The sequence below is a fragment of the Dermacentor albipictus genome, chromosome 1 (assembly GCF_038994185.2).
Source record: "Dermacentor albipictus isolate Rhodes 1998 colony chromosome 1, USDA_Dalb.pri_finalv2, whole genome shotgun sequence".
Taxonomy (NCBI): Eukaryota; Metazoa; Arthropoda; class Arachnida; order Ixodida; family Ixodidae; genus Dermacentor; species Dermacentor albipictus.
The window spans coordinates 159,712,021-159,739,402 of record NC_091821.1 but is presented as its reverse complement, the minus strand read 5'-3'; the positions used below and the strand labels follow the sequence as shown (position 1 = coordinate 159,739,402).

Here is a 27,382-nt window from a genome sequence, read left to right as displayed (position 1 = left end):
CCGCTTGACGTTTGATATATCGGGAGTCACTACTAGTTTTGTTCGATGTATGCGTAATTTTTGCTATATATACTCATTGTAACTATACCGTGTCCAGAAATTGTTCGATATATGGAATAATTCGATATAAACGGGTTCGATATAGTCGGGTTCGACTGTATATATTAATGACATTGTCGACACTGCTACTCAACCCGTACAAATAAAACTGTTTGCTGATGATTGCCTCCTCTTTAATGAGATCACTTGCCGACAAGATCAAGTTATTCTAAACTCTAACCTTCAAGACATACTAGCTTGGTGTGCGCGCTGGGACATGCAGCTTAACATTGATAAAACAGTATTTATGAAAATAACTAGGAAAATTAATAAATTGTCGTTTACCTATAGCCTAGCATCCAAACCTCTTACGGAGGTGAATCAATATAAATACCTCGGGGTTACAATAGCCAGTAACCTTAGTTGGAACTCGCACATCTCCCATCTTTGCGACTCGGCTTTTAAGAAGCTTTGCTACCTCAGGCATAAATTAAAACACGCTCCTTCTGAAACCCGTCTTATCGCCTACACCTCTCATGTCGGTCCTAAACTCGAGTATGCAGCTATTGTATGGGATCCCTATACTAAAACTAACATCGATGCGCTAGAAATGATACAACGTAAAGCAGTAAGGTTCATCTTCTCTAAATATCGCACAAGTGATTCCCCAACTCAGTTAATGGCTGAACACAATATTCAGTCTTTGCAATTAAGAAGAAAAATTCACAGGCTTAAATTTCTCTTCTTGCTGAGTAACAATAAACTATCTCTTTCTCCCGAACCTTACATAACACCCCTTACTGCCCGCCGAACAAGACATCGCCACGCTGCATCATTAACGCCTTATAATGGTAGAACCAATGTCTTTATGTCTTCCTTTTTCCCTCGAACAGTAACGGAATGGAACAGCCTACATTATAACAAACTTCTCAGCACTGACTCAATAGCGTCTATTACTATCTAATTTTAGTGCTTGTTCTTACGAAATTTCGTTTCAATTTGTATCGTTGTGCAATATTTATTCATTTGCGTGTTGTAGTAATATTGAATTATGCACTCCTCCTTTTTTTTCTGTTACATTTCCTGTGCTTTGAAACTTTGCTTGTGAAACAGTGTTTCAATTTGTACCTGCCACTCTCTATGCATTATTTAGAGGTGCTTTACTCATAATGCGATTGTACTTTCTATTACATTTTTTCCGGAGCTTTCTTTTTTTTACTCCTTTGTCAATCTATTGTGTTTTCTTTTTTTTTGTATGTACCTTTCCCCTCCTGCCTGGGCCTTCTAAGGCCTGCAGTATTCCTAAATAAATAAATAAATAAATAAAACATCAGTGTGTTCACGGAATCTTACTGACGATAGCGAAGCCTGCCTCGGCGTTGACTGGTGCGGCTGCAACGCCATCGGTGCGAGTGAGCAAATACAACTTCCACTTTGTTGCTGGTATTGAAGCAAGAACTTGAACTCTTTACGAGCATTCATCTTGCTCTGCAGCAAATCCGCCGCTGCAACATTGCAGTGTCATGCCGAACGTGGCCGCTGTCAGAACACCTCATTGAGCTGGCTAATCCTACTTCGGCATCGTCCGCAGCTCCGGCATCACTTGCAGTTGGCGGCGAACGATGCGGACGATTATCGATGTTCACCGAAGGAATGAAACGCTTTTATAAGCTGATCGCTTCTTGTTTTTGCCGAAGTTGTGCCTTGTGGCGAACATACCCAGTGGAGGATCGGTCATCGTTGCATCCGACGGAATGAAGCAGACGACAGCAACCTTGCGCAGCCAACCACAGCACGCGTTTCTGGTCATGCACGCTAGTCGACGAATGGGATAGCACGTTTGGATTTTTTTTTCTTCCCGAATTTTAACGTCACCGGCAAGCCAGCGATGACATTACTCAGTTACTTGTGGCGGGAAATTGAAGAAGAAAGGCTCCTCATTCAAACGAGGCCAAGATGGCTGCGATCGCGTGCGTTGGAATAGAGCTACGCGCCGCGATAAAAAGGGTTGTTTTTGCGCGGAATTCAGCTCACAGTGATGTTATAAATTGATATTGCAGCAAAATACGCTTCCGTGATATGTGAAACTTGGTGAATTAAAGAAATAGTAGCTGTAGGTATTGACAATGTTATTTTCAAAACTATCGATGTTTTTCGCAATTTTTCCCCCTCAAGACACGTGTCCCACCTTAAGAGGGGACGTGGCCCTTGGAAACCGAAAAATCGCGAAAAAATCGATTTTTGTAAAACAATATTTTTGGGTTGTATGTCTCAAACTACCTACTCTGCAATTATCAACACCTAATTCAACCGTGAGGTAACAAAAAAACGCTACTTTTGAGGCCACCGCAGCCCACAAAACACGCGCAAATGCCGAAATGAAGTCAAACTTCGCGCGTGCGCCATTCCCAGACCATGCGGTCTGCCCGCGCCATCTTGGTGTCGTTTTGACCGTGGATTCTTTGTCTCTATTTTGCCGCCTTGCTAAATGGCATCGTCGGCGCGGTTAACACTTTCCTGTCCGCGCCTATGCCCATCGACAGTATGTTGTCGATGGTTTCAACGTCGATTTTCTCCCGTTCGGAGCGCTTATGGACAGCTAGCGCCATCCAGCGCATAAAAGGACAACTATTTTTCAAGTTTCGCTTTTGTGTTTCCTTTTTTGGCCGCGGGAGGGATTTTTAAAACGCCTTTTAATCGCGCTTGACGAGCGCGCTTAGTTTCGGATATGGCGTCGACGTCGCGCGCAGCTGCTCCTCGGAAACGGCGAGTTTCGACGGATTCCGATGAGTCTGCATCAGAATTTTGTGATGGTGGTAGCAGCGGAGACTCGGGAGATGATTTTGACTCATCCGACTTCAGCACGGACGGTGAAAGTGCGTCAAGTAGCCCCGGAACGTCGACAGGTATCCGCCGGTAAGTTCCGTTTTCCACTCCGAGCCATTTTATCGCAGCCGCGATCAGATCTAAGGACATGCGGTGTGTTCTAAAGGCTACGGCTCTTATCTGCAGGGTGTCAACGTTGTTTGGACAGGACCACTTGTCGGCGGCGGCACAAAGAGTGGAGTTTTGCGCGAGAAGACGGCCGGGAGTCGACCTCGGCACTGCGCTCTGCAGTGCCGCGCGGCGCTTTGCAAGAGCCATCGACTTCTTCGCGCTGTTCTTCATGGCGGAAATAATCACCGAGATATGCAACATGACAAATAAATATGCGTGGATGCATATTTTGGAGAAGCAATCATACAGTGGGAGAGACGGATCTTGGAAGGAAGTGATTCCCGATGAGATGAAGAAGTTTATCGGACTTCTCATTTACATGGGTATTGTACAAGTACCGCGCTTGCACTGCTACTGGAACACGCGGAAATTATTTTCTGGTCTTCTTCCGCCTTCGGTAATGCCAAGAAATCGATTCAAAGCGTTGCTTGCATTCCTGAGTGTGTCCGACCCTGAGAAGACAACTGCCGCATCCCATGGCAAGCTGCATCGCGTAGCTTCGCTGCTGAAGCACATCAACGCCTCATCTGCCCAATTTTTCCAGCCTGATCGGAGCCTCTCCGTTGACGAGAGGATGGTAAAATCCAAAGGCAGATCCGGAATTAGACAGTACATGCGGGACAAAGTTATTAAATGGGGGTATAAATTGTGGGTTTTGGCGGACTCCAAATCTGGTTACACTGTTCAGTTCAGTGTATACACAGGAAAGCGTGAAGCACCTAGCGCACGTGGGCTGGCATTCGATGTTGTGACGCAACTGACAGAGGACTACCTAGATCAAGGGTACATCATTTATTTAGACAACTTTTACACGTCGACATCCTTGTTCGTACACTTGTTGGAGCGCAAGACGCTTGCTTGTGGCACAACGCGCAAGGATTGTCGAGGCTTTCCAGCCGAGCTCAAGGACACCCGATGGGAAAAAAAAGCAAAGAGAGGAGACGTTCGCTGGCTACGGGACCAGGACGTACTATATTTACAATGGAAGGACAAGCGTGTTGTTCACATGATGTCGACAGCCCACACAGCCAACAAATTCGTACTTGCGAAGCGCAGAAGGAAAGTGGACAATAAGTGGGAAGAAGTATCGGTGAAAAAGCCAATGCTGATTGACAAGTACAATGTGGGCATGCTCGGCGTCTATAAATCGGACCAGCTGATTGGGACATACAATGTTCTGATGAAGTGCGTGCGTTGGTGGAAAACGCTGTTTTTCCAGCGTATAGATATTGCTGTTGTCAACAGCTTTATTCTATTTGATGAGCACCGTCGGCAACATCCAAAATAACCTGAATTGTCAAGAGGTTCGCGCTTTGATCAGTTTGCGTTCAGGCTAGAGCTGGTGGAGCAGCTCATAGGGCTTGATGAGCAACAGCATTCAGAACCCAAGGCTCCTCCTGCTGTTCCCGCTACGTGTGCCCCTAAGGATCAAAAGCACAAGCCCCAGAAGCTACAAAGATACAGGAACTGCCAATTGTGCTATCAAGAACGGAAAGTGGAACAAAAAACGAACGTTTTCTGCGAGACGTGCTCCGCAAACTTGTGCTTCACCACATCACGCAACTGCTTTGTGCGGTGGCACGATAGCCACTAGGGATAACCTTTTCCTTTGTAAAAAAATACCTTGTACAGATAGAAAGTTTATATTTGCAGGAATGTTGTATACCGCCTGTCCCTTCAAAATGTATATTTCGAATTTTTTTTATGTTGTCTTGGTGCAAAGCAGCATCGACATTTTTGCGGAGTTTCCTCGTTTTTGTTACAAATTTTTTATTGATTTTTTTTCAATTAATTGGTAATAAATGTTTGCTTTCAAACAACACCATTAAAAAGCACTTTCCCTCTTCTACAAATTGATACTAAACATTTTAATATCAAACAATTGGTGTAGCAGCAAAAAAAAATGTTTACTAGACCACCCGAAAAGTGCTTATTTTCCCACGGAAAGGAAAGTGTTAAGGCGCTATTGGCGTTTTCCCGCGACGCGATGTGATGCGGAGCGCCGATTGGCCGGAGCAGCGCGTTCAAATCCCGCGGGCTAAAGCGCACCTGCCATTGGCTGCTCCGCGGGCGGCGGCGGCTGCTCAAATCCCGCGGGCTAAAGCGCGCCTGCCATTGGCTGCTGCCCGGGCGGTGGCGGCTGCTCCCTTTGATAAGCGCCCGCTGCGCTCGCGTCGTTGTTGTCCCTTGCTCCGTCCGCCTCAACATGAGCTTGCGAGCTGCTCATCGCCTTGCGCCATCTTTTAGATTATTTGCTCAGCTTTTTTTCTTTTTTTCGCTAGTTCTTCGCTGCATGCGATGCCAACAAAGCCCAAGACAGTGCAGATGTTCGGTGCACGGGAACGCAATATGCGTCTGAGTGCCGACTGCGTAGACGCTTCTCAGCGGCGGAACTGTGCTTTCGTCTGTCGCCAGTCGAAAATCCGACACACTGAGTGTGCCTGGAGCCACAAGAGCTAATTAGAAGCTTCGCAGGAGCTATCTAATAAAAAAACACGTGTGTTCAACTTTAAGGCCCGTTTTCTTGTAATTTATTTTTTCGCTAGTAGTGGTGCTGGGGAAAGCAATATCTCAAGAACCGCTCTTCAGATTTGTATGCCGTTCTTTTTATTCTGTTCCTGAATGACTTTGCCAGGGGGTAACAGGCTTCTTTTTTTTAAAGCTGGTGCAGTTAATTTATAATAAGCAATTAATTTTTGATGAATGTGGTCATTACTGGCTACATCAAATTCAAGGTTGTCTTAAAATTTTTTTGGAGGGGAAATTAAAGAAAATGGCTCTTTAGTGCCCTGGGATATCCATCAAGGGATCATCACAGTGAATTTCAGCTTCCTACGATGTCCTGGCATTTCTCCAGGCTCTTCCTCAGGCATATACATGAATCACCTAGTTAGACCTCAATAACTCTGGAACTAATAAACATATCTTCATGAAAATTTGCAGTTCCTCATAGTTCGGTGGTGTGAAGGTACCCTGATTGTTTCATCTGGATATCTTAAAGCATAAAAAACGTTCGGTCTCTAGGGTAGCCTTCCCCCTTAAAGGCACCAATCCAAAATCGTGGCCACACACAATCTGTGGGCATAGAAAGGTGTTGGCAAACTTGGACCACATTCTCGGACGATCAATTCTGAAGATATATTCACCGCCCTTCCACTAGCGTGAAGAGGGGTACGCAAGCTACGCTCGGGATCCGCGACTCTTCGTTGTCGTAACACCTCGGCTTCGCGATCCCTCACAGTGAGGTCGGCATGTAGACAAGTCCTTTTCCGAGCGAGATGCTGGCAGCGTTCATCAAACAACACCTGTCCTTCAGCCGAACGCACGACACGTGGCCCGCTCCCACTGCCGTTCCTTCAACGCAGCCTGCTCTTGCGCAGAATGAACGAAACGCAGCCTCCCCATCTGACTGGCCTGCCTGAACTGGCTGGAAACGGCAAGCGCACCCCCACCCCCAAGTCGAGTGAACACACAATCACACTTTTACCCTCTTCCAGAGGGAGGGAACGCCTATGATTGGCTCGTGCCTTGCCCAGCGTATACTTTTTCATGTATATAAAGCACCGTTTTAAAGGTCGTGTATGGTGAATTGACAGTGGCCGACTCAGTGTGGTGGTCTCACAACACGGAGGTCGGTGGTTCGAATCCACAGCTCTATACGGAATTTTTATTTTCACGTGACTTAGGTTTTTTTCATACAGCAAAACCAAACACTGACACCGACACAAATGAGGCAATACAAGCTTTGGTTGAATGCACCAGAAGGGTAGCACTGAATCAAATCACAGCTACGCATACCTGATAGTCTGAAGGCAAGCCCATGTTTCACAGCTCCATATCTTCAGTTCAGTGTTGCTATCTGTGCCAGTGAGAGCATACTTCCAAAACTGTGTGCTGCAAAATAATCAAAAGGCAGAACATTGAAGTGAAGACACTGCTTCCAAGTGATATGAATGAGCACAATGTTATTATTTCAACGTAATATTTCAAAGCAGATACAGAAATTGTACAAAATGCCTAGATATGACATTCTGTAGTCAAATGCTGGCCAACAGGACTGCAGGTGCAAGATAGCCTGGCACTGGTGTACTCTGTCATCGTTCTGTCAAATCCTGCCTACAATGAAGCAGGATTCCACATACAGTGGAACCCCAATTATACGACTTTCTCGGGACCGCAAAAAATCGGCGTAAAATCCAAACATAAATTATGCCTATAAAATCCTACTTATCTCGCGCGACAGATTTAAGAGAAACTTCAATGTAAACTACTAACATACTCTGCAGGGCTTGGAAACCCAAATTACCAAAAAAGTAAATGCGATAAGAATTAATGCTGCAGTACAAGTACCAATCATGCTTTAATCAAACGAACCTTTACAGCACTCCACTGGCCACTGCCGCGATTCCCATTAGCCGGCGCGAACTTTAAAAAAAAACGGTAAGTCTTTTTTGGACCTTGTTTGATCCGTGAACCAAGAGCTTTCGCTAGAGTTCGGCAACGTCCAAACGGAGGTCCTCCGCGGCGTCACGTGAACAGATGAACTTCCCGATGCCGTCTATCTGCCGTAGCACCTCGGCGAATGTGGCAGGCACAGCCACTGCATCTGTGGCGTCGTCGTTGTCCTCGTCCAATGTCACAGCGGTGTCGGCCCTAGGCAAAGCCTCCTCAATGGTGTCATCCAGCGACACCTCACCACAGATCGCAACGTTGTCGTCGGCCTCTGCGTACTCGCCAAAGGTCGTGGTGAGGTTTAAACCCTCGAAATTGTCGTCGGAAAAGCCTGCATAGGCCTCGAGCGGCATTGAGGTGAATGCATCCCCAGCAGAGGAGACAATCTCTCGTTTAAAGCCACAGTGCTCGAACAAGTTAGCGATTGTGCTTTGCGACACTGCGTTCCACGAACTGGTAATAAAATGCATGGCGTAGAGCACAGTGATCTTTTCTTCCGACTCGCTGCGCTCCGTAGCCGCCAGCCGATGCTGCACTAACCGCTTCCGGTATCCTTGCTCGACGCACTTAATGATGCCAGCATCTGTACTTGATGCAGCCACTTGACGCAAACTTTTTGTAACTTCTCATGCTGTCCTTCTTTGTCGCTTTTCGCTTGAGCCCGAAATTGTTGGCATTCTGCAATAACATCGCTTTGTTTGCAAGGATCGTCTTAAGCGAAGATTCGGGTATCTTAAGGTCCTGGGCAATGCTGGCTTTCATGGCTCCATGCCGCTTTTCTGCTTCCTCGATAATATTCAGCTTATCACCGAGCAACAAAACTGTCCGCTTTTGGGACATTGTGTGCCGGTTGCTCCACACAACTCGAAACCTCCGCTGAACGCTGGCCGCTAGGATTACAACGAAGAACGCATGCGATAAACCTAGGCCTCTCCGCACTACCTTGTCGGCGATCTGCTGCTGGGAAACTGGAAGGAGAGAAACACTTCCTCAACGCGACAAGAGGCGACGCCACCGAGAAGAGAGGGAGAAAGTGATTGTGGAGAAGAAAACGCGCTATTTCAGCCCAGAGAGCGTCGCGTACTGCTGCTGGGGGGGGAGAGAGAAACGTACGAGCTGCGTTTAGGTCCAATGCCCAGCGCTTCAAAACAGCAACGGGTTTTGGATTTATTGTTCAAATACCCGTCAGAAATTGGTCTAATAGGAAAGCTTTAAAGATTGCACACTTCATATACAAGAGCCTAAATTTACCCGCCATGTCACCTGTAAATATTAGTATCAGGTCCACTCCGACATTTCATATTTGTTTGTATTCCGTTTTTCTCCCGCTCTCCTCTGGAACCTTTTAATCCCATTCCCCATCCCTATACAGAGTAGCATGCCAGCAGTTACATACGCACCGGCAAAATTCTCTGTTTTTCTAATAAAGAGCTCTCTCTAAACGAGCTGCGCCGGAGCGAACCGGTCGAGCGGTGTCAAGCATGCGGAGAGACGGAGCGAGGAAAGAGACCTGCGGCACTCTTCTTTCGTTCGCCGTTCCGTCCCGCACTTCGCAACGGTCGTCGTATAAAGCGTGACAGGCGCGAAATTGCATCGGATAACTGGGGTTTTTAACGCATTGCTTCTATGGGGACTTCGCTGGGACTGCGCTAATCTGTTGTAAAATTCGGGTCATCACAAAACCAGGGGACGTATAACCGGGGTTCCACGGTAGTTGCGCTCTGATGCTGAAAGAAGACGGCTAACACATGCGATCACTTGATTGGTGTCCCGCTGTCCTTAGGACAAGATAGCAGCAATGTCATGGCCACTGGCATCAGTGTGAACTTGTGTGTAGGCATGCGGATCAAAATGAGCTACACAAGTAGATTGATAAGGCGACTAATAAGAGTTGAAAATGATGATGCCTGGTCAGGTCTCCAACAAAGTGGTGTCCTTTTTGAGGAGGTCTGTGAGAGGATGAGCGATTTCAGCAAAGTTCCGGATAAATCGCCGAAAACAGGAACACGGCCCTAGGAAACTTCAGACATGGGTAGAAAAACGTGGAAGTGGAAACTCACCAATGGCACGAACTTTATCAGGATCAGGCTGGATGCCAGGAGCGTCAACCAAGCGAACAAGTACAGTCGCCGACTGATTTTTTGGACTCCGAAAATTCGGACATGCTCGATTATTCGGTCTGCTTCGCGGCACCACCACTCTCCCCATAGCATGTCCGAATTTTTGGAGTCTGAAAAATCAGTCAGCGACTGTATTTACAATATATACAGTTACAAGGTTGTAGCGCAGTAGTGAGGGTAACACCATCTACCGATCGTCGAGACAGTTCAACCTCCTCTTCACCTCCCTACGTTCTTTTGTCCACAGCGGACTCGTACGTGACAATATTTATCATATAATATTTATCATAAACTGGTGCATTTCTTTAAAATCCTCGAATCTAAGCTGACCCTAGAGTTTGGTATATGATGAAAACAATCGGCCTAGATTGGAATAAATACGGTATTATCCAGAAAAACGTATCATGCAGAATCATATCAGCGAGATTCTACTGTAAACTGCTTCGCTTTTTGGGTAATGCGTAATCAGCTCCAAAAGCACTTACATGTCTACTCAAGCTGTGGCCAAAGCTCTGTGTTGTCTACTCTATCCTCGTCTACAACAGAGTTTTAGTTTGTCCAATGTCATGGTAAGAGCACGCGAACTGGGCGTTTTAGCGGAGGGTGGAGGCATAAACTTGAGCATCTGGCACGGAACAGCCGCCTGGTGGCACAGGGCTCAACAAGACAAACACAGCTAATGTTGCAGTAACTAAGTGTATTTAACTTCGCTGGTAGCGTAAATTTTCGGCAGCAAAACGATTGGGCCGCTGTCAAAAATTTACACCAGCAGTGAAGTAGAATACACTTGGTTATTGCCATATTACTACTGTATTTACTTAGATCTAATGCGGACTTTTTTACGATAAAACGGGTGAAAAAAATTGCTTGCATGTTAGAATAGAGTACAACACTAAATCTGCGTTGCCATCTGCATTGATATTGCCATCAGCATTTCAAAATGGCTGCCTCGTACGAGCTACGAGCCTAGTTGCCGTAACTTTTTCTATGTGCTGCAGTACAGGTGCTTAAGCAATCCTTCCTTTGGCTTAGGTCAGGCAACCGTCTTTCTTTCCGTTTTTGGTGTTTGCTCTATCAGCATGGAAGTGCCGACTGCAAAGAGATGCCAAGTTCATCACGATGTCGCAATGAAATGGACAGCGATCCCGTGTGCGGAGACAGAAAGAAATCGGGCCGCATCACGGGTTTCGGAGTTCCAAAAACTTGCGTGTGGGAGTGGCGCAAACAGGAGAGGCGTTCTACACCGGCGGCTGCTACGTACAGCGCGGCCCTCAACCTGAAAGTGATCAGTGATGGAGACAAGAGTCTATGCATCTATAGTCGGATACAACTTTAGAAAAAAGGGGGCGTTTACTCCACCGAGGCAGATCCACCAATGGGCGCGCACTCTGGACCGACGTCATGCGCCGGACGGCCGGTGACTTCGCCGCTTCGGTCATCTGGGCGGGGCCTCCCCTTTTTTCTAAAGTTGTATCCGACTATAGGTGCACCGCGCTGTTTTTGTCGCTTAGTTCGCGTTGAAGCGTGAGGCCACACAATGGTCAATTCCTACGCTCGTGCTACGCACTTCCTCGCTCCAGCATTTCGATACAGAGTTTCCGCGGTCATGCAGTGAGATGTGTTCATGTTCGCTTGTGTGCGCGACACCATGCTTATTAATTTAGCTAGTAAGCAAATGTTTAAAAGTTTATACAGCCGATAAAACTACTAGCCTTACATATTGTATAGCTGTCTACTAATTTGCTATCATAATCGATGCTTTGCCTTTCAGGTGAAACTGCGAATTTTTTTATTTAATGCAACTTTAGTGCATTAGGAGTAAATCTTTGTTTTTTCCAAATGAGAGAGAAAGTTTTATTTCTGCATGAAAGAATGAGGTACGCGGTACTGTAAACGTTTTTTCTTTTTTAGGTCATGGAAACAGGTGCGCGTTACAATAAAGAGTGTTTTCTTCCCCCCCCCTTCTTTTGGTCATGAAAAAGTGCCTGCTGGGATTTATCGCTCACGGCCAACGCCGCCGACACCAAGGACACAGGCTTTTCTGCGACACGAGCTCCTTAACACTATCGCGTTAAAACGGGTGCGCGTTACAATCGAGGGCGCGTTACATTCGAGTAAATACAGTGGCAAATACAAAATGTTTGTCCATTGGAGCTCTGCACCACCAGGTGGCTGCAAAGTGCAGGCCGCTCACGTTTACGCCTCTGCCCCTCCGGTAATATGCCCAGGTTGCTTGCATTTAGCCGAATACCGGACATGCTAAATATCTCCAGTATCCGCTGAAACAGAAGTTACCTGAGCCACATCAGCATCATACACATCTACTGTAAACACGGAGACAACGGAGGTAGCTGAGGCAACGAATGGCCGCATCACGACACGATCAAACGCCGCAGCACACCACAAAAAGGGTCAATAAAGACGACCAAAATTTCTGACACCTGACAGTGCGCTATACAGTAATTCAGACTCCTAATGCATGGCCGTTTGCTAATCTGGCTACCGCATAAAGCAAATGAGGGCAACATTTTTCATTTTTATATGTTGCTGGAATGGTCTTGGCAGTGTCCCTGCTGGTGCGAAACCGAAAGCAGTGAAGCATTGTTCTCTAGTAGTCGTCGACAATGCAAAAACAGAGGGACAAGCCAAGCCAATGAGTTGTAAAAGCTTCATTTACGTTTTGCACTATTTGTCGTGCAAGTTCCGTTTTGTTCTTATCACCCACCGTTCATAGCCGCCTGATCCTGCTGATAACGCAGGTGTAGCGTCATTCTCACAGCTGACAAAAAGCGAAAAGGAACAGCATAAGATCATTCACTAGAAAATCGCATCTACAGACTGTCTAGACGAAAGACAAGCATATCTGCACATAGCAACGCGGTAACGAATTTGGGCTGTATTCACAGACGACCAATTTCAGATATACTTTCACTTTAGTCATACTTCGCGTTTCGAACTGCAATAAGGCAGTGTGCTCGGCACTGTGCCAAGAATGCCGTTGTTTGTAGACGTAGAGTCGTCTTGCTTTAGGCACAAAAAAATGAAGGTATTCCTAAAAGAGACAATCTGAGAACACCGCTTGTTTTTTTTTTTCCCCAATTTGTGGAATTATGTCACTTCTTTTTTGGCTAACCAGGTATTGTGGACTTCTGACTACTCGGATGTTTTGGCAGTTTCCGTCAAGTCAAAATTATTGGTCATCGAGTGTGTAGTGGTTTATGGCACAATTCAATTGTCGTCCGGCCACTATAGAACAAAAAGTAAGAAAAGCACAGAGTGAGAACAACAGCCACCTTTTTCAAGGCTGGAATCGTAGTGTTCGTGGAAATTTCTTCCCCTCAAATAAGCAATTAGGCCTGGAAAAAGCACTGACGATTGCGAGAGCAGCATCTCTTGTTTGGACCCTGAAACGATTTTGACGATTTTCTACAAACGTACTGAGTCGTTAGAGTAGGTCCTTCTGATCATTAATTGACACATCTAAGTGCTCCGCGTAAAGCATGTAATTTATTATAAGATTTTAAAAATGCACATCACTGCCGATCGCAGCACACTGCTTGGCGGAATTTTAAGCCGCCCCTACACATACCGTATTTACACGATTGTAAGGCGACTCGGATGTAAATTGACCCCCCCCCCCCTATATCGCTCGACAGGAAAAAAAAAGTAAGAGAGCATACCCGAGGGCGCATTCGATAACGAAAATTTATTAGTAGCTGACATGGTCACTGGACTACTCGTCTTCACTAGTGCTGCCATCGTCATCGTTGCTGCGGTCCCACAGCGCGTCGTGGTCCAGCGAAATTTCAAATTTGGCAAACGACCCCACCAGGACATCTTGCAGAACAGCAGCCCACGCCAAATGCACCCAGCCACACGGAGCCGTCAGGGAGGCATTTTGACAGGCCCCTTTGGCGTAATTTTGCAGTCTCCTGCCGCCAGCCACTCGTACTCACGGCGGAGCAGAACCTTAAAATTAAGGCGAAGGTCCGGGCTTGTTTCATGACCACGTCGCACTTCACTGGCAGGGACCGATCACTCATTTCAGCGACGTACGCCGCAAGCTCAGCCTACAGCTCCGGAAAGCGTCCAGACTTCGGCACGTGGGAAATTTCTCACTTGTCGTCAAACATTTCACTTCACTGCAGTCGCCACTCTCGCACCACCCGTTTAGAAACATTGAAACTGCCGCTGCACAGTGATTTGTTTCTTCGGCGTAAAGGATGGCAGCCCTCTTGAACGCTGCTGTGAACGAGTGCCGAATGATTAGTGGGCCTGGAGCACTCATGACGACTGGGGAAGCATAGAGCCGGCAGTCAAGTGCAAAACGTCAAACCAATACCAATGCCTTTAAGTAGAGAAAGAGAAACCCGCGAGCGGTGTCTGCTCTTCCATGAAATACCGATACTCCCCACAAGCGCCGCTGTTCTGAGGGTGTCGCCGCAAATGGGAACAGCGGCGCTACCATCAACTATTGACACCCCCCTATAAGTATTGCATGCACTGTAAGACTCTCAAAAATGTTGAAAAACCCTTCCGAAAGGCAAACAAACACGCAGGATAGCGAAAAGATACGGGTAGGGCCATAGAGCAAACATAAAATTGTAACTACGTTGTAGCTCCCGTTGGTAGCGCTTTTTTTGGTAGGGCCATGTTTTGGTTTCGATTGTAAGTCGACCCCCCAACTTCAGACTTTCAAATTTTAAAAAAGGAGTCGACTTACAATCGTGTAAATACGGTATGACGGAAATCACCCGTATGACACCAGTAGGGTGAGCTATCCGAGTGGGTGACCAGGGTGCGTGATCGATAATTTTCCAACTTCATGGTAAACAAACGATGTTTGTAAAAGTTGGAATGTTAGTTCATTTGTTTTTATAAAAAGAAAGTAACATAAAGAGAATGCACAAGAAAAAATTTTCAGTACACTTTAGCACTTCCAGCACCCAGCAAGTGTCCTCTGCTTGTGTTACGACGTGCCCCGTCTTTGATGAGAGTTCTACCGTCAGTGTCGATCTGTCTTTTCGCGAGCGCTATGATTCGACTTTGTTGCATTGTGAACTGCAAATGTAGCGACTGGCAATATGTCAAGCTGCGACATGGTGTCCCTCTGCAAGCCAGTAGACGAGTGCACTGGCTGCAGAGCATCGGACTGCCGCTATCCGATAGGCGCCAGGATTTGCGCGATTGTGGCCGTCACTTTACACCGGAAGACTACTAACGCAAAAGCATTTCGCGAGTCCGGTATTAGGGTAACCGCAAGCGCAAGGGGACAGAGCCTGGCCGTCCCCTTGGTGGCTCTATGCCACCTGGTGGCATAGAGCTCAACCACACACAGTAGCAGTTACAAAAATGTATTCTTCTTTGCTGCTGGTGTAAATTTTTTGCAGGAGTGTAATGGTTAACACATTGTTTTTGTAAATGCTTAAAATGTTTTACGCTTGGTTAGAGAAATATGAGCTCTTTCTTTGGCTGGTTAAGCTCTGCCCCAACGGGTGGCTGGACCGTGGAGACCGATCGGGAGGCTCACGTACGTCTACGCTAATGATCCTTCATCAGCTTGAGTTTATGCCTCCACCGTTACGTCGAAACGTTCTGCTAGTGTGTGATTACCGGAATACCAGACACGTTCGGCGCTACGACACAATGCTCGCAACGCACACAGCTTTGACAGCTCTCACTTGAGGTTGACGGCCACGCCAGAGACGTTTCGCGCGGGCGGGGGCAGGCTCCAAAACAACCGGAAGTGGACGATGTGACGTCGCATTGTGACGCAGAACCAGTGAAAACAGAGCTTAGCCCCGTTCGCTCGGCGAACAAGTTGAGGAGGAAAAGCATGGCTAGAGAGGAGGGTAACTTGTAATCACTTGTAGCTCCATTAATATGTAATGCTTCACTTAAATTATGGTGCGAATGTTCTACTTAAGCTGTACCCTACGCATCACAAAATTTGTCCGAACCGTTTCAGGGGCCCTTTAATGAAAACATTCTGTGCCAGCGCCTCTGAAATTTCCTTTCGTCGCTGCGCCAGCAATAACGTGTCGCATGGAGGACAACAAAAGCATGCTTGACTTCTGTTTCAAGAAACATCAAGCTTCATATAAAATTTCTGTGGTCTTGCCAGTCAGTAACTAAAGTCTGCAACGGCGACTGTAACCGCACAAGGTATCGACTTGCAAGGCTCTTGCAGCTGCCAATAACCTGTTTTGTCACAGCTATGGCTGGATTTAAGTTTTCACTCACAGCTTTCATGTCAGTAGTGCGGATTTTTTTGGTTTCCGCAGGACAGCAATAAAAGAGAATCAAGAAAGTAGCTCGTATCCATCCCTTATGGCACGAGCAACCATTGTGACAAGCATCGACATGTGCGTAGACAAACGAACAGAGGGAACCTTGTTTACACAATGTGGTTTGATACTGTATTTTTCTGCGTATAACATGCACCCTTCCATTACAAGAGCCCTGAAAATTAAAAAAATCTGCACCTATAATCTGCAAAAATAACTGCATACAAGAATGCTCAAATATTTAGAAAAACCGTCTCCATTTGCAGACGCATGACTTGCCACGTCCTATTCTCTACCGGCCGCTCTGTTCCTCATCTCTTTGGCGATGCTGATAATATTTAAACGACGGCCCTTAAGCGCAGCTCATCGTTATCAGAGTTCATGTTTTCCAGAGCCATATGCGCTAACTGCTAAATGCAAAATGGCGACCACTAAAGATGAGAATGGGCAATCATGAAGGAGGGTAGAAGGGAGCTTCAACACGCAGTTGTAGGGATAGGACGGAGACATAAAAAGAGACATAAAAACTTTTAATGCCAGAAAACTTTGCCTTGAGGCGTGGCTTTACGGCAGCATGCGCCGCTCTGCCGTGAGGCCAATTTTCAATGCAAAATTCACATATACCCTACCCAACTTTACTGTTAAACCTTTTCAATATTTGGTGCATGCATAAAATACAGTATTGTGCATGTAGGAACTAGGTGATGTAGCGTGAACAGCCATTCGGTGAAATATCTATTGTAGTATGTGCCCAAAGACCCGTATCTACCATCGTGCCATAAGCATACTAACAAAAACTTGCGATGTGTTCGTTGCATCATATGTAAACAGGTTGAGCTTACTCTGGATTGCAAGCCTTCAAATTGTCCAAAAAGAACAGGCAAGTCACAGGCTTTTGGTTGTGTGGGGACCATCGATGAAGACACCTAGATGTGAACACAACAGAGAAGGTCAAAAACCTAATAAGTACATACATGTGCCATCCCACCTTGGCATACTGCTACTGGATGCTTGTACAATAAAATAAGTGGCCATCAAAAATGTGTTAGGGCCACTTAATTATCATACAAAAGAATGATTGCATTTCTGAAATTGGCTAGCTTAAAGTACATTAGAGACTTTTAGCCTGTCTGCTATTCCGGCAAACGGGGCGGTTTGGGCGGATTGTTGGACTTGTGGGACGTAAACATGAGCGGCGAAAGCGGTGCAGCCGCTTGATGGCGTAGAGTTCAACCAGACACAGAGCTAAAACTGCAGTAGCTTACCATATCCTGCTTCGCTGCTGGTGCAAATTTTTAGCAGCGTAATTGTGAACACGACTACGCCGCTGTAGGAAATTTACACCAGAAGCTAAGCAGAATATAGTAATTAGCTTTGTGTTTGTGTGGCTGAGCTTTGCGCCACCAATCTGGCCGCACCGGCAAACCGCCTGCGCTTGCCGGAATACCAGATGCACTAAAATTCTCTAATAACTGTGCAAACTGCATGCAAATGGTTTAAAGAAGTAATTTTTTATAACACCACACTTACACAACAAGCACAAACCACCTGCCTACTGAAAGCAGGAATAAAATTAGATTATCATACCTGGGTGTTGCATCAGGGTCCTGCATATACACTTGGAAGAACCGCACCTGCCCATCAGCGCCAGCAGTGGCAAGTGCTGTACCATCAGGTGCAAATGCAGCATCAATGATTGGCTACAGTAGGAAAGAAAATGAAGACAAAGAAAAAGAAAACTACTTTACAGAAGCCTTCAGTTAATGATCCCAGTAAAACCGAAATGCATAGATGCATGACAAGATTTAATAACAGGAATGGCACCACCCACTAATGACCAAACCTAACGTAGCCTATTTGATATCAATTACTGTGAAAGCTTGTTAGTGCAAACACCTCATTAACCATCTTTTCAGAATAACGAACTTTTCAGAAATCATGTGCTGACTTTTTATGGTCCACCCCCCCCCCCCCCCCCCAATGTAAAAACATTTCCGTACTACAAACTTCAGAATATCGAACATTTCCGAATAACGATCGTTGTTCAGTTTTCATGTCATGTTAACGCCTCAGTACTATGAAATAATAATCTGAAATCTGCAGATTCTCAAATTTCCGTGTGTCCTTCATGGCAGCCCAAACAGTAGGCTAACAGACGACAAGGCGCACCAAGCGGACGCTACAGCGCACGTGTCCAGAAAACCCACGACGGTGCCCATTAAAAAAAGAATGCAGGTGAGAATTTTTTAAAAATCTATTGCAGAGGTAGTAATGCATAAGGTTTTGTGAGTGCGTGTTCCTCCCTGACAAGTGTCACCTAGCAACAGAGGTGCGTCTCTTACGTCTTTCGACCTTCTTTCTGTGCACACTTCTTTCTTTTGCACTTCTTTCTGTGGCCCAACTAGCTACGCATGCGGAGAAATGTAACCTCCTCAACTCACGAGGATGACACGTTGGTCGCACTTTGCACTTTCCAGACGGTGACGTTTACGCGTGCTTATGCTTTGGAAATTGTTCAGGTGTCCACCTTGTGGGGTTCTCGCCCGTGCTCTTGGGACAAAGGAACGACAACACAGTAGTGGAAACAATCACAAGGGCATTTATTGCACCTTTCACAGACTAATGCCTGCTAGCCCAGTTGCTATACACAAAACATACTGATTGGGCGCGCGACAAATCGTTGAAGTTCGACTCACCGCGACCGGATAACGAGCGAATATGTTCTCCCCATGCTGGACACCAACGCCGGGTCGTTCATGCATATGGTCACGCGAACAGTGGCGCGTTCGAACGATCGTGTTTGTCCATTCCGGGGTAGGCTTCGCGAGACGGTCTCGCAGAAGCGTGGATCGGCACGCGCGCGCAGAACATCCGCACTGCTTGCCGACCCCAAGTTCTCCTTTTTGCACCCAAGTAACCCCGCTGTTAGGTGGCGTTAGCACAGCCACAGTCGGGCCATCTATCGCAATGCGCTTCAACCAGACCGACTGCCACTAGCACCGAGCAACGCGGCGAGGCCCGATTACAGGAGATGGGAGCTATGCGGGAAAACATATCAGGGGACGCGTGACAGTCGCGCATTCCCGGATTACAGGAGATGGGAGCTATGCGGGAAAACATATCAGGGGACGCATGAGAGTCGCGAATCCCCACAACCTCGAGTGAAACAGGTACGGTACCCATGGCAAGGAATGTGAAAAACAAACAAGAAACATTGCACTTTGGAGGAGACATGGCGCTTTCTTTTTGTCAGCATTTTTCTCAACATCAGCAGGAAAGGGGGATGAATTTTATTCTGGCCACAACAAAAAAATATTTTGAAAAAGCTCTCATTTTACTCATGCAATTACAGAAGAGAGATTGCCATGATGCCACACTTTACCGATGGCTTAAACGTATGTATGTATGTATGTATGTATGTATGTATGTATGTATGTATGTATGTATGTGTGTATGTGTGTGCGCGTATGTACGTACGTATGTACGTATGAGAACTGCGAGCGAAGAGTGGTAAGGCTGTTATTCACTCGTTTCGCAGTCGGTTCTACCCATTCCCTGCCCCCTCTTCCCCTCCTCTCTTCCGTTCTATCTACCTTCTCTCTGGACTTGCACGTTGGTAGAAAGGCAAGCACTTGTGGGGGGGCACAGATAACTACAGCTGTCAAGTGGTTAATGTAGAGGGCATTGTGCACATTCGACACAGTGTGGTCCAAACAAGTTCTTCCACACATCACTCTTATTATACAGTGCTTCGTTGCTGCCTGGTGGCGGAATCTATATAAAAATAGCAACAGCATGGGCCGAGAGCCAACAGCAATGTTTTCATAGCTCAAATGGTGACAACTTATGAGCTGATAGGTTCATGGGCGGAATGGTTAATTTTGGGGCTTTCCCTGTAACGACCTTTCACAATAACGAATAACTTGCCGCAGTTTCCGGAAGTTTGTTTTCTCAAGATTTCACTGTACTTAGCAACAAGACTATCAAAAAGAGGCCATCTATCTGGCAATTCAATGCACACCTCTGAAAAAAGAATTACCGTATGCAGATCCCACGCACTGTGGTAATCTATGTAAGTGAAGCTTTCTGTGCTGTTTGCTTTGATTGACGATAATTAACGGTGATGTTGACTGTGAATGTTTAATTTCTTCAACGTTTTGTCCAACACAAGAGCAGTGAGTTTATGTCAAATGTTACCTTGCGTGCACCATTGCTGTTTCTTTGGGCAGTACACAAAACATAAAGGGAGAGGTGTTTGCTTGAGGTGGTTTTGTAGGCCATACTTCATAACCTCTGAGAAGGTTGAGCATTGTCATTGCCTCACATGGCACATCGCATTGTGGCAGAAGCATTAAACTTTAATTGGATTATAGGGCTGTACGTGCCAAAGCCACAACTGGATTACGTGGCAGGCCGTAGGGGCACGCTCCAGATTAATTTTGGCACCGTGGTCTTCTTTACCATGTCGCCGTATAAAATGAGGCTTCCTCGGTTAAATCTGCAAGCTCGAGCAATGCCATAGCCACAAAGCTATTGCGGTGGGCACAGAAGTGTTGCTTTGACGTCCGACCGCTTCCGTTGTGTCGCCTAGACCCTGCGGTGCACTTTAATTAATGCGGCTCTGCTTCTGCACGCCCAGCGTAAGTTGTCCACTAGACATATTTGCATGATTATATATTTTTTTTCATAACTAGCTGAAACGCACCGTTACCTTGAAGTTAAGTTTATCCAGCATTTCCTTGCCTTCTCACGTCACCTTTTCCCTATTCCCCCCTTCTATTTGTATGAAAACTGCGAGCGAAGAGTGATAAGGCTGTTATCCACTTTTTTCGCAGTCGGTTCTACCCATTCCCTGCCTCCTCTTCTACTCCTCTCTTCCATTCTTTCTACCTCCTCTCTGGACTTGCACGTTGGTAGAAAGGCAAGCACTTGTGTGGGGGGCACGGATAACTACAGCTGTCAAGAGGCTAATGTAGAGGGCATTGTGCACATTCGACATGGTGTGGTCCAAAAGAGTTCTTCGAGGCTCTTTTCTTCTCTTCCACGCTCCTTCCATGTATATACACGCTCTGAACCACCCTTGACATGGTGTGCCGGACAGCAGCAGTAGCAGCAGCAGCAGCAGCAGTGGTGGTGGGAAAGTCGAAGGAAAAGAGCTTTGCTTTAATAAAAATAAAATGAGGATGGGGATGGAATACCCTTCTGACTACTTCAATCTGGTACTGTATTTGCTCGAAATAACAAGATGGCGAGTTTGTATTACTCAAGAGGGACAAAAATATGCTCTAATTACACCCTCAACTAATCATGTAGAGTGCACACCTACAGTATTTAGGCTTATAAACAAATATTTTAGCATAGCACAAAAGGCAATTCATTACTGCTTCATATTTGCGTGCGAAATTGGCAAGCATGCAAACACTAAGTAGCAGTATCATCATGTTATGATAGAAAGCTAAAAAAACAAACAAAACGAATTGTTCTGAGGGTCCAGATACGCATGTGCCAAGCAAATTATGTGCGAATTGAAATTATGGCAAAACACAGTTGCAATGAATTAGGCCACTGGACACTGCAGTTGACACCCAAGCACAATTGCACCCATTCCATTTCATTGCACTGAGTTGTGCTCTTGCTAAATTATATACAAATCCACACCAACAGCCACTGAGATTTTTTTCAATAGCTTAGTTGCTAAAAGCTGAACTACCCTAACTTCATTATGGAACATGAGACGGCGGAAAGGGGGATGAATTTTATTCTGGCCACAACAAAAAATAATTTTGAAAAGGCTCTCATTTTATTTATGCAATTACAGTAGAGATATTGCCGTGATGCCACACCTTACTGATGGCTTAAACGTGAAGGCACACGACAGAGTGATAAGCCAGGTCATACTAAAACACACACATCGGCAAGCACAAATCAAGTGCTTAAAGCAGCTTTACAAATAGAATATAGACCTTTTCATTGGGCAAGAAGGAAAGGATGCGCAGCGAGCCTTTCCTCATCTCCAGCTTGTGCAAGCAAATGTGGCGCTGATTGAATGTACAGCTGTCGCATGCTCCGGAATGAGTAGGAAATGTTTTAGCTCGTTCTCCACGAAATTTACGGGATGCCAGTTCATACAAGATCATCAAAGAACCACTGTGTAGCCTTTCGGTTCAGCGGTAACTACAGTGTGCAGAAATTTCTCTTGGCTGTGCAAATGTGCGATGTGAATCATCAGCCACAGTGGGCATATGTGTTATGAACTAATTTGGCTGTACAGGGGTTTCCACTCGATAAAACTTGCATCTGTGCATTGCCAGTATGAAGTGCAAAATCTTCTCACTATATGATCGCTTAGGGTGGGAACTAAACACAGCTGAATAATGTCTCAGAACACTGGCATGATGAGGAGCGGCATCAGGGAAGAGTGCTCGCATATGGCCAACCCAGTGCAACCTCGAAACATCTAAGTGCCAATTGTTATAAAAGATCTGCGCCAGCCACCAGCATCGTTCTCACGTATTTCAGGTTTAGTAGACTTGAAATCACTATGCTGTGTCTACATTGGCCTCCCGTATGAGGTCAAGGGCGATGCTCAACGCAGCGATCACTGCAGTTGGTAATATGATGCATATAACAATAAAATTCAAACAGCGCTAAACAACAGGACCAGAATAAGGAGGAAAGAGGAGACAAACACGGCGCTGACATCAGCGCCGTGTTTGTCTCCTCCTTCCTCCTTATTCTGGTCCTGTTGTTTAGCGCTGTTTGAATTTTATTGTTACCATGCAACACCAACTCGCCCAATCCGCTGCCCTTCTGATACATATAAACTTTGTGCTTCGGCACTGCCTGCCTTTCTGCCCAGTAAAGCCGTAATTCAAAGAGGATCACAACAGACAAATGCCACAATAAGACCTCTCATGATGATTCCACATGCATGGGACATATGTAGAAGAAACAAATCTATAACCCAGCATCAACAAGTGCTTCGGATGCTCAACCCCTCGACCAGAATTATTTCATTTTGTGGACAAAAATCTCATCCAACAACGAGGTAGTCAGGCAATGTACCTAAAAATAACAGTTATAATGCTTGTCAAAGTTAACAGCACAACTTACTCTCAATCACATGTGCACACGTCACGCTGGGTGCTCCATCCACCTCAGCGCAAGCAGAAACTTTGGCCATGCCGAATTAAATCACTTCAGTACGTCTCGCAGAACTTTTTCCCACATAAAAGACCCCACACAATATGTTGGCGCCCCTATATAAAACTGAGTTTAGGACGCCAGCTCAACAACCACTACAATAAGTTCAACAGGTAATGATCATGTGAAGTATGCATTTGCACCAAGTTACAAAGAACCTGCCTTTGTGTGCTCGATGATCCTCTGAAGTCCTGCACGAACCTGAGGCACAGTCAATGTCCTCATTCCATATTCAGTTACCATGTGGCCAACATTCCATACTTCTGCCTGTAAAAGAGATAAGGCTATTAACTACTACAACTGCAAAAATTAATTAACGAGCAATCAAAACGAAGCCATGCAGGAGTGAAAAGCACATCTACTTAGATAAAGAGGCACGTGAAGTAACGCTGCAACAGGGCAAAGAAAATCTCGAGCCCTTGCCCTTGCAAGTGCTTATTTGAACAAGATCACAAAAATTGTGGCTTCCACACATATCCCATGGAAAATATAAAACGTTCGGATAATTTGGCATTTTTTCCAGTTCCACAAAATCTGAAATGAAACTTGAAGGGGCACTGAAGCAGTCTTCTTAAAGCCCAGGAAACACACTGAAATGAGTGGTTCTCAATGAGCATATCTTCGAAAAATTTTTTAAAAAGGATTTAATACCAGCAGCAATACAAGCTCTAAGTTTACCTTCTCCATCAACACATCAGTTCCTCTAAACTGGGGCCTTTCTACAGCTTCTTTCTCATCTTGTTGCCCAGGGGCAACAAGAATGTTAACAATCACTGCTTCTCTGTTTCCTAGAATATCTGAAAGGATGGGCAAGCATTTGCAAGCCTTGGTTGGCTGGTATCAATGGGACCTGTGATGTTCTAACATACAGCAGAAAAAAATGCGGGGTCTGAGAAGCACAGGGACGAAGCAGGAAATCTATTGTGTGAGGTTGCAGACTCCCTGAATTTGATTATTATTTAGCACGTATATTCCCAGAAGCAGTGTTAATGGATCGAGCACTATGCTCAAAAAGTGTTTCAGTGCCCCTTTAAATATAATGATACCTTAGATTGATGTGTATGACATGATGCCCAACTTTTGGTGGGCTTTGTGAAGGTCAGCCGCAGAAATACCCCCTCAAGTGTTTTATTATTTTGACCAAAAGTGACCTGAAATTACAGGGTTTTTTTAATGGCTCATTTTCAAACTTCACTAGATCGAAAACACTTCTGAATGTTTTTCAACCAATTTGCATTATGCTTTAAGCACGAGAACCTCACTTTACTTTACCTCTTCACTATGCACTATAGATGTACATGTCATTGTCACAAGCGGTACAGACAAACGAGAAAAAAATGCTTCGCTCGAAATTCTCATCACTCGAAGAACAAAACTAGTGCGTCGCTTTCACTCTCACTTTCACTGTCATAGTTGAGCAGCGGTTTTCTTTTGCACGCATGACTCACATGCGAGCTGTCAGGCAGCCACTGCCAAAAGGCTGATGCGGACAATCTGTCTAGTGCGGCATGTTGCAAATGAAGTGAAATGTGGCACAACTGCCTTGGTGACATGTGGACATGATTCACAGCAGCCACCACAGACAGATCTCCGCTCATGCAGCGCTTTGTTTCTATAGAAACATCGTGCGCTACTTTGGTGCCATCTCGCAGCCATCGTCGCTGCAAAGCCCGTCTTGTGCGGCACTAGGCCTTTCTTCTCACACTTTCACCATACCCTCCTCCTCCGCTTTCCATCTCATGGTTTTGCTGCACCCTCCTCCTCTGCTTTCCTCTTCGCGCTCTCTTCACTATCGCTGTCTTTCAGCTTCTGCTGTGCTCCACATTCGTTTTCATCTTTCGCTGTGCTTGTTCACATGGTTACGAGGAACAATGCCGACGCAGGAGCATCCACCCAAGAGCTGCGCTCTAAAAGCGGCCGATTCAAAAAATGCGATAAACACAGGCACTGCTTTTAAAATGTCGAGAAATAAAAACGAAGTGGCCATACAGAGTTCATCCAATTCACTTTGACAATGGGATTATTGCTGGATCCAGGATCCAGCAATAATCCAGGAAACCAGGATCCAGGATTATTGCTGGAAACCAGGATCGTGTTCACGAGCTGAGCTCATCCAAAACACTTAAGGTGACTCAGAAATTACAATTAATATGAACTGAGGTGTCCAGTGCAGTGAAACTGAAGAGTTAACTCTGTGTAAAGACGAAGTCTGTTAAAACGATGGTTTACCTTAAGGCCAACTCCGATTTCCCCATTCAAATGTATATGAAACACAGGAGTGCACTCAAACAGCCACTGAACTGATCTGAATGAAATTGGTTTTTTTAAGGAAAGTTGCATTCTACCAAACGTGGCAAGCGCTGCTTGAACTTTAACATCAATTTTACAGATGAGTAACTGTACACTAAAATGCATTCTATCAGAGAATATGCGAGTTTACAGATTACATGCAATTACTACAATGTTTACATGAGATTTGCTTAAGTCCTACTTGCATATCAGTGGTATATTTCAGAGCAGTCCTTAATGTCCTTTTTTTTTTCCTGCTTTGGATAAGCAAAATAGGCACAGTATGCATAACAGTGACGCCTCATTTTGTTTTATTTTTCTTTATCCTTACTTCCTTTTTAACCAATTAGTTGGAAAAAGTGTTGTACTTGCAAGTAAAACTTGAATTTTACTATAAAGTATTTGTACGAAAAAAACATTTTCACACCACTTGCTACAAGAGTGCGGAGTCTGCGGAATTGTTAAATAAAAAATTGAGTGTCTACTGTAACAATGCCTTTACATCCAAACATTTCCTCACTGAACATTCTTTGACTTGGAGGTGAACCGTCTCACATCATATGGCTGCAAGTCAAATGTCTGGCCTTGCTGGGATGACAACTAATTTCTGCAGCGCTCCTGTAACAATGCACCTGCACAAGGAGCGTTCAGCCTCGTTGGCAACTCCGAGAGCTCAATGTTGTGTTCCATGTCAGGGATGGTGACATGGCAACATGTATTTGTCTGATATTACAGTGCAGTTTTCTTACGACTTGAGCATACCATTCTAATTTAGAAGAGCTTCGATGAAACATGATGCTCCGTAAAGTGTAAATTGTTTATTTCTTCCATTGCCTGTCACTTTTTCAGCTCTGGCAGCTTACGTTGTCTACTCGAGCAAACTGCTCGCAGGATTCGTAGGGGAACTCTTGCAGCACAGCGTTTCTGGCCTTCTTCATGCATACCGAAATATTTTGTCATATTCACTGCACTATAAGAATTGCCTCGCCCATATGTGACATGCAGCTGGCATGCGACTGAACCACCTGAGACTTGAAGGTAGCTCAAGGACAGTCACTTTTCAAGTCAGTCCTTATTATTGACTGGCATGTTTCAAATGAGAACAACTAATTACCACTGCTGGATGCCACAAGCAGAATTTCTATCTACAGCGACAAAGTAGGCGTCTCTATGTTTTTTATGGTAAAAAGAGTTTTTGATGAAGACGCAACATTGTGTGGTGGGTTGCCATACTGACGCTGCATCCAGGATTTTGACAGTATATCGTGCAATTTAGAAAACACTTTATGGTTGCTTTTAATTGTGTCTGTGATGGCACAATGGTCTACATCAAATTAGTGTCCATTTTCTTGAAAGCTGGAGGCATGAATACGATTCAATCATTTTCATACAGTTGCGCATGTATCGCACGTCGTAACCAAAACGTGCAATGTAATTTATAAGGGGTCCCAGAGGTTAAACCTTCTTGGTTCACGTTTCTGGTCTGCAATGATTCAAACACAATGCTACTCCATACCTTGTTGAGTGGTGCATGAGTAATTAAAGTAGTGTTTTTCCCACATTGAACACAGCGAGAATAACTGGATGGGTACGTAGTACTAAAAATACACATTATGTCTCATTTTTTATAAATCTACTGAAACATTTCTTTCACAATCAAATTATATATTCATTAAGCAACATGAGTTGGTGTCACTGTGTGGTACTAACTATAAAGAGTTGTACGAATATATGACAAAATGCAGCTAAATGTATTACATGGACACTCGCCAACCTTCAAGAATAATGATGACTGGCAGTGATAAATCACCACAGAAAAATGGTTTGAAACCATCAAATGGTCATTTAAGTTTAATCCTTGCTTGAAACCCAAGTCAATATCTGATGATAAACCACAATGTGCCACATTAGGCATCTGCGCCAGCGTGAAAAAGGCCAATATAATGATGAAGGCTAATACAGAGCTTTCTAAGGCCACAATTCACGTTGATACTC

The 27,382-nt window shown here is 45.2% G+C and overlaps 1 protein-coding gene across 6 annotated transcripts in view; it reads right to left on the bottom strand.

Annotated features, from left to right (window-relative positions):
- Positions 1-27,382, bottom strand: part of Ge-1 (Enhancer of mRNA-decapping protein 4 homolog Ge-1) — a 214,164-nt gene that overhangs the window by 133,729 nt on the left and 53,053 nt on the right. For all 6 annotated transcript variants that reach the window (XM_065443156.1, XM_065443139.1, XM_065443174.1 and 3 more), the window contains 4 exons: positions 23,261-23,365; positions 17,483-17,595; positions 16,738-16,821; positions 6,835-6,930 (listed from right to left, as the gene is read on the bottom strand). In XM_065443156.1, coding sequence (XP_065299228.1) covers positions 6,835-6,930; positions 16,738-16,821; positions 17,483-17,595; positions 23,261-23,365 — 398 coding nt within the window. The remainder of the gene's footprint in view (positions 1-6,834; positions 6,931-16,737; positions 16,822-17,482; positions 17,596-23,260; positions 23,366-27,382) is intronic.